Source organism: Priapulus caudatus, unplaced genomic scaffold (assembly GCF_000485595.1).
Source record: "Priapulus caudatus unplaced genomic scaffold, Priapulus_caudatus-5.0.1 Scaffold2116, whole genome shotgun sequence".
In the NCBI taxonomy this organism is placed as follows: Eukaryota; Metazoa; Priapulida; class Priapulimorpha; order Priapulimorphida; family Priapulidae; genus Priapulus; species Priapulus caudatus.
This window is the reverse complement of record NW_014579177.1, coordinates 19,354-27,915: the sequence shown is the minus strand read 5'-3', so window position 1 is coordinate 27,915 and position 8,562 is coordinate 19,354. Positions and strand designations below refer to the sequence as shown.

General features: G+C 45.0%; 1 protein-coding gene across 1 annotated transcript in view; it reads right to left on the bottom strand.

The window, feature by feature from the left end:
• Window positions 1–878, bottom strand: part of LOC106818250 (plexin-A1-like) — a gene marked incomplete at its 3' end in the record, with an annotated part of 8,260 nt that extends 7,382 nt beyond the window's left edge. Inside the window, exon 1 of the mRNA XM_014822971.1 lies at window positions 285–878. Coding sequence (XP_014678457.1) covers window positions 285–878 — 594 coding nt within the window. The remainder of the gene's footprint in view (window positions 1–284) is intronic.
• Between the last annotated feature and the right edge of the window lie 7,684 nt (window positions 879–8,562).

The window sequence follows — 8,562 nt, the reverse complement described above, 5'->3', positions numbered from 1 at the left end:
GAATTCGGCAACACAAACTCGGTAGTGTAAACCCAGCTTTATGGAGTCAGTTCAGCCAGGCTACCAGGAATGGCGGAGACGTGACCAGCAGGGTAAAAAATACACGGCAGCGATGAGCGATTCGCTCTTCAAACCTCCCAAATCGCTCCCGTGAGGCTCAAAACAGCTCCCGTAACATTTTTGACGAGAGCTCTATTTTTTCCACAGAAGTTTTGAAAAAGAGCTCCCGTAAAAAAAAAAAATTTTCCCCTGGCGACCACGAAAGACAAGTGAACGTCACTCACCTGGCAGACGCGCGCCAGCCGGCTCTCAAAGATGTCCGACGTCAGATTGACGCGCTGCACGGTGAGGAAGTAGGAGAAGTTCTTGTTGCTGAAGCCATACACATAGAGGATCTCGTACGACGCGCGATACTCGCCCAGCATATCGATGTAGGACAGCGTCGTCGCCTTGTCCACCGCGTAGTCCAACCGGATGCTCTCATCGCCGTAACGCAGTTGCCGCGACGACACCGTCGCCGGCAAGCGCTCCTCGGCGCGGTCGTCGTAGGTGGCGCCGGCGTAGAGCACGTCGCGGCCGTCGTACGGCGGGTACGCGGCCGGCGCGAAGAAGGCGACGACGGAGCCGGCGCCCCCTACGAGGTTGGGTACGTGCGCGGCGTCCATCGCGCGCGCGTGCGACACGTTCGGGAGGTGGTGCGCGGTGCAGACGCCGAGACCCGCGCTTCCGCACGCGAGCAGCACCGACGCGTTCCCGTCGATCGCTAGCACCTTGTTCACGTTGTCCACCGGCACCCCCTTGCGGTCGTCGCACGCGATCGCGTCGGGCGCGCAGTCGGCCGCCGCCGCCGACGCGGGGCCGGTCGCGTACTCGAACATGACGGTCAGTTCGGGCGTGAGCTGGTAGAGGGCGTTGGTGGCGCCGACGATGACGCTGTGAGTCCGCGCGTCGACGACGACTCGCTGCGTCGGCGTCGCCGCGCGAAACCGCGGCAGCTCCGCGAAGCACACCGGTGACACGCAGACGTAGATCGTCATGGCGACGACGATCAACGCCGGGGCAGACGACGCGGTAACCATGATGGCTTCGCCCGCGACTAACGTACGAGACTCGAGAGTTGCTGGACAGTCACACTCACAGGATATCCTACGAGCGTGACTCGAGTCGCGACACGTGTGTAACTTGTCTATACTAGTATACTTTCCCTCCGTACGTCTACTACAGCATACCACTCATTATATGTCCACGTTCTGTAAAAATGAAAAATAACATTCTCGTAAGTTTCTAGGTATATAGTGAGTTTGTTTTTATTAGTTGTCGAAGATATCCCGAAGTTTTAAAATTTACAAGTTTTTCAAGATTTTTAGTTAAAGTTTTAAGAAGTTCAAGCCTTTATTTAGGATTTCCTAAACCCGTGCCATTTCTTTCTCAAGCCTGCAAGAATAGTACAAATACTCAAAGAAAGTGCACTCAATTAATGAATAAAGCACAGCTTAATTGGTGTGCTAAGAAATTATGATTTTATACTAACTTTGTGATAACTCATATTATTATAATCAACTAGCTATTATTCACAGTTTTAACAGCAGATCATAGTCTATTGCATAATTGCATTTATTATTTCTCCAATAAATGAGATTTAATTAACTGGTTTCCTTCTTTAAAACTCAGAGCAAATTGACGAATTCTTGAAAATGATCGAGGTTCTGATTTTACTTGAATACATGTATATACTGACAAGTGCTAGGTGGAAACCTTATATACTGGTCTCACATCGATAACCTTTCTCATATTTTAATCTTGTTACTACTCTAACACGGTACACCCTATACCCACCTAGCCAGACAGTATAGACATTAGACACTGTCAGGAAAACAAACAGCGGCCAGGTTTGATATGATAGCAAGGTAACAGAGGAACACATGCATGTACTTGTACTCTACAAGGTATATGTACACAAACGTACGTATATATGTGACTAATCATGAAAATTTTCCCAGAAGTAACAACAAGGATGCGTTACGCGGAACCCCAACACACCTGTGTTTGTTAATTAGACGCCGATTTCCATTTCGAACGCAAATATAAGAAACCGTGACCTACACACGTAACTTTCAGCGTACTTTAAATTCCGCGTGCAAATCTTGCCACGCACGCTCGCACTCGAGCTGAATTAAAACTTGTTTAAAAAAATTATAAATAGCTTCGTGACAATGCTAAACGCGCCCAGCTAGCGTAAACTGGTTTCACAATAATTATTAACATACGCAGAAACACGTGCGCATACGCGCACGCACGCACGCACGCACGCACGCACGCACACACGCACACACGCACCCGCACACGCAAAAAATCACACACACACATACACACACCACACGCCCACGCACACACGCACGCACAACACGCTGCCGCCACGCCAGCACACGAACACGCCTAACGCACACGCACGCACGCACGCGACGCACGAACGCGCACGCACGCACGCAACGTACGCACACACACACACACACACACCACCACACACTCAATACGTGAAAGGCACACGACGTCTTGCCGTGAAGTCTCTGTATCTCCGTACTCCAACGTACGTGTTGGTATAGACTATAGGTGAGCAGCCAGATTTGAGCTGCTGCCGCTTCTCTATAGCCTATAGGCCTACTATTACTATTAGTATTAGTTACTTACAGCACCTTGCTATTATTATTCACCATGCCTATCGCTGAGAGGGTCTATGTCCCCCAGGGTACTGGCCGGAACGTACCCTGGTACGTATATCTAATATGCTGGACCGTACCTCGCCTACTCCACTAACGAGTCTAGGGAGTCGCCTACGTCTACTCCCTAACCATAACCCTAACCCTAAGTAACCGCTAACCCTAACCATATCAAATAGTTACCAGGGTACGTTCCGGTAAAGCGGACCGTACCCAGGGTACGTTCCAGCAGTACCCTGGGGAACATAGACCCTATCAGCATTATGATCTCTACTTGAAATCATGTAACCTATACTGTCATATTGCACTTCTTCAACGGGTGTGTGGCCTTTAGTATTTTCTTGCGACGGAAGTGTTGTGATCGGTAGATTTTCATAATATCACCAGTAATTAGTGTGCATATATGACATATATATATAACAATTAAACACACACGTACACAGGCACGCACACACGCACTCACGCACGCACACACAGGCGTGTACACGCACGACTGTCAAGACACTGCATGGCTAGTTTCATAGTTTCAAGAGCTAATAATACCTAGTATAGTAGTATATAGTATATAGTAAATAGTATATAGTATATAGTAAATAGTATACAGTATATTATATACTATATAGTATTAATAGTATATAGTATATAGTATATAGTATATATAGTAAATAGTATATATAATAGTATATATAGTATATAGAATATAGTATACTATATAGCATATAGTATACCTAGTATATATAGTAGTACTAGTATAGTAATGATAGTATTCTAATTGATCTGCTTGGAAACCAAATAATATATATATATATATATATATATATATATCATCTGACTATAACTCATACAAAGAACACGTAAACTGTAAATATAGTTTATATTTGCTCTTGCTCATAATTATATGAGTCAGCTATAGTTACTCTGCTTATCTGATGAATGAACATATTCACCATCCTTCCGAAATTACTGTACTCTGCCCACGCATCTATAGTATAATGTACACGGTAACACCATATGTGCACGAAACAAAAACGTGCTTATAACTATAAACAAAATCATAAAGGTACTATAAGGAGCATTCAAATATGGGCGTAGAGTATGGAAGGCGTCATCAATGTAAGATATAGCTCTAGAACTATAGCCCTTCGCTCTGCCACAGGCCTGTACGTGGTACGCCTGTGGCTCAGGCCTGTGGCAGAACGAAGGGCTATACTATAGTTCTAGAGCTATGTAAGATATAGACTCGTATTCGTTGTGTAACACATTCATCAAGCTACAGTAAATTAAAGCAAGTTGGGGTAGGGGGGGGGGGTAAGCCAATGACATCGCAAATAACACTTCGCTCGCGCACACACGTATATGTATGTTTACACAACATCTGTCATGTTCGCCACACGTACGCATTTAAATCACTAAAATTAACTCACCTCCCTTAATAGCCGCTATGCACGAAGAGGACTCACCGCTATATGTCCGGTACGATATACACACACACACACACACACACCTATGTCGCACGCGTGTGAACGGCTTTAGAGAGAACACTCTAACTCTAAGATCTCTGGCGAGATTTCTTGTATGCACGTACGAAGGCTGGTCCAGCGCGCAGAGCCACGAAACACCGCGTGCGCCATCGCGCTATCGCAATATTCATATCTTGCCCGCTTATGTACGCTTTACGTACGCTTGTTTGAACAGCGTGCTTTGGAACTGTGTGTAGTCTCTAGTAGTAGTACTATGTATAGCGTCGGCTGCATGGCCCACACTGCGTGCGTCTGTGGGGGCAGCAGGCAGCCACGATAGTTCCGTACGTCCCAGACGTACTATTAGTATTATAACTGACTTTTCAGCTGAGGCTATTAAAACCAGCGCAGAGGCTACACGCTCGCGTAAGCTAGTACTAGTAAAAGTCCGTGGCGGGCTGCACCCCCCCGTGCGGGCCCCCCCCCCCCGCGCGCACGTACATGTACATGCGACCCCAACCCCTCACCCCCACCCACCACCACCCCGATCACGCGCGCTCGCGCCTACGTACACTCACTCACCAGCAATAGGCCGCGCGCTGCTGCTGCTGCTGCTTCCCCAGCTATGATACGGCCCGAATTTCTCCCACGCTCACCGCGGCGAAATACATAAACGTCCACCGTAGATAGATAGCAACGAGCAAACCTCCACACACTCACTGTTGATTGCCAATCACGCGCGTGCTAGAAGAGGTGCATTGCCCGCATTCCAGCAGGGCTGCTAAGACGTGCCGATCTACGACTCCGAACCCCGGTAGACTGGCAGTAGAGAACTCCAGCTCTAGTCTAATCCATTGGCTGCGGACGTAGCCATCTTCAACGCGGGGGTGGACCGCCCGTTTGCGTCACGGGGCTAACCATGGACGATAGACTACACCGCGCTCGTACGTGTACTACGCGAACGGGAGCCACGGGTACGAGTGAGCGTGTTTTAGAAATGCATACTCCGGTTATTCGAGACTCCGCTCGCTGCCTCTCGTCGCCGAAAGCGGTTTCGAAAGTTCGCTCCACCTACCCTTCGGATTTAGCCACCCCTCATTTTTGCTTGGGACCAGAGGCCAGGTAATACTTAAGGTAAAGCAAGCCAAGGGGCACAGGCTCAGGTAATAGCTTAATGCGTACAACCAGTCTATTACTCATACGGCCAATCTCCCCCCGGGGCGCAATGAAAAGAATACGCTGCCGCTACCGTCTTTGAAAAAAGCTATTGGCTGGGTAAACAAAAACAGTTGGGAAATGAGTGTGCCAGCCGTCTTAAAATGTACCATTAAAATCTTTTGTTGCACTAAAGCCTATATATACTTATATATTTCTCTACCAACCATATTAATTAACCGACTGATAAAAGTACTGGAAAAAGTATCTTCCAAAGAGACCATGTCTAATAACGGAAGGAGAATATATACCCTCAATCCTGCATCCCAAAAATTATTTGTGGTGATTGTGACTGATTGAGGACAGATCAGCAATCGGCATCTTGATTTAAGCAATCGGAAAAGTTCGTTTAATAATGCCTTAATCAGCATTAAGGCATAATTAAACTAACTTTACATTATTACATACATAGCATTATTAAGATAACTTTACTCCAGTGGTTATAATCACTGTCCTCCAATATAATCCAATTTAACGGCCCAGCAAGGACATATCTATAGTAAACATAAAAACAAACTTGACATTCACTGACAGAATGTTAAAAAATGCAAAAACACATATTAATTATCTACTATTAATCTTATTATTAAAATATTAATCTTATTTAGAGAAAATGTGAGGTGGATACCTGGGGTCCTACTCTAGAATCGCCATATGTAATGACTAATGAGAGGGTTAATTTTAGGGATACAGTTAGGGATAGACGTCAACTTAGGGCCTGTGTTAAGCTTCGGTTTAGGATCAGGTTGATGATGGTAAAGACCATATAATTATGTGCAGCCAATGCTCCTATAACGTTGATACGAGTCAGACAATTGTAACTTGAACCCAGTCGATGGAATCTGCTATTTTATATTATGTTCCGATACTTGTTGGTGTCCACTACAATGGGTATTGTGACAAGATATATCATACAACTATAGTCAGTGCCTTCACAGAGTAAGTCCTAACAACAAACCATCACGTGCATATTTTAAAAATAATGAGTTAGGTGCAGCAACGTGCCTTCCAAAAGTGGCATGCTGGCATGTAGGGGTGATGTATTAATTCTCACGGCTTCCACCCAGCATATATAGTAACGTTGTAGCACGCAGTCAGGGACTGAACCTAACCACATGCAAACAAGCAGGGCCGGACCTAGCTTTCAGGAGGGGGAGGGGTGATATTTGAGTGAAGGCGTGCCTAAGGCACGCGGTGCTAGGGTGGTCCAGGGGCATGCCCCCCTCCGACCTGGAAAATTCAGGCAGCTGTGTAGTCACAGGGGAAATACCCAGTTTCTATCAGCCTGCAGATTTACTTTTTTTATTTTCGGCCCCATTTTACTATAGTATCATAGCATTAGTCAGTGGCTGAACGGCAACCCCCCTAGATTCGCCACTGACAAGCATATAATAAGCTGATAACAAGTTAGGTGCAATGCGCCTCCCCACAGTCTGCTCGTTTGCACGTGGAAGTGAAGCTGTGACTTGAAATACTCTGGTCATTGTCAGTTGCTTTCACCACAACCATGGGCATCTGATTCATGCTGAGTGAAAGTTCAGTTCACCTGTCTCAGACAGTAGTGTCTCTAAACTGTAATATGCTAACAGGGGTAGAAATTATGGTGTTATGCGCTCTCTACTCTAGAACCCTATATAGATAATAGGAAAACTATATGGAATAGGGTAAATTAGGTATATGGTTATTTATTCATTTTATTGGTTAGACTACAGCCAGCTAGTATAGTAGTACACTTCAGTTTTCACTCTCAGGCTCGGGAGTGGGGATTGCTTCAATGATTGTACAGGTGAGTAACACAACAGGTACCGTACCGTTGAGTAATTGTCAAGAGTGACAGATCGACGTAACCATATATAGATTAGATGTAGAGGTCAGAAGTGAGACTGAACAAACTTATGTTATGTCCAGCTCAACATTTTGCTATCTATTCTATGCTAGTTCAGTTATTGTTATTAGTAATATTATAATAAAGAACCAATTAGCATAGCCTATCGCTATAGCCTTTATGCCTATGGCTATGCCTATGGCTATGCCTATGGCTATGGCTATGTCTATGGCTATGCCTATGGCTATGCCTATGGCTATGGCTATGTCTATGGCTATACTAACTGCTAGAGACATATATTTCAACACAAGAGTCAAACTCATTCGCTCAGCTATTCTTACTTGTATGACTTACTTGTATGAAGGCGGCCGTGCTTGTAGGAGCGATTCGATTTCTATGAGGAATTAAATTAAATTCTTCGCATTTCGTTTGTTTCTGCGATTGTATAGCACGAGGTATGATATAAACAGGTAATAGACTGGTTTAACCGTCTCTTCACCTTCTCAAAGATCTCTTATTTCGCTGAAATGAAGAGACAGGAAATCCCGTCTAAACACATAATCGCTTGGCGCGCCATCTGTTTAAAAGTAGAGTCCAGCTGTTCATGACAAAGTTCTTGATCTGCAAACTATAATATTATTTCATTCATAGTCGTATATAAACTAACTGGGTTACTTGTCGTTAGAGAATTATCGCTGGTTTCCAGACGCCTCTCTGTTTAGCGCCTGTTTATTCTGTAAGTCCATCCGTCAAGTTATTGTATTTTTCGTGCAGATTCTTTCAGTTTTCCCATTTGCGCGTAACATATATGTAACCGTATTTGGCGTGATACGAGATAACCGAATGAAGATTAGTCTTCAATGTGTAATGGACTATATCGAAGACGGAGAGAGACAACCAATTAGCCAGAACACTACTGCGGATAATAAAATAGTTCACTTTCGAAATTAACGAAAAAGGAAGGACGAGAATTCCAATATGGGATGACAGGAACGAAGAAGCTAAACTTGGAAGCATCCTCTGATTAATTACAGATGTCGAAAGCAGTTATCACGCTATGATGATCGAGTGCTACGAATAAACTTCATTAAGCAAGAGGGAATACTAATCTTTACCTGACCATGATCAATTTTATGAACTGTTTAGAAGTTTTGTATGGAAAAAGCGAAGAAGAGATATTGTGTAAATCGAAAATGGGCGCATCTGCTCAATATTATGAGGTATTGACGTCTGGCTCTCTCTCTCTCTCTCTCTCTCTCTCTCTCTCTCTCTCTCTCTCTCTCTCTCTCTCTGTACGCTACGCACGGAACACGATCGCAACACGATCGCAACACGATCGCAACAG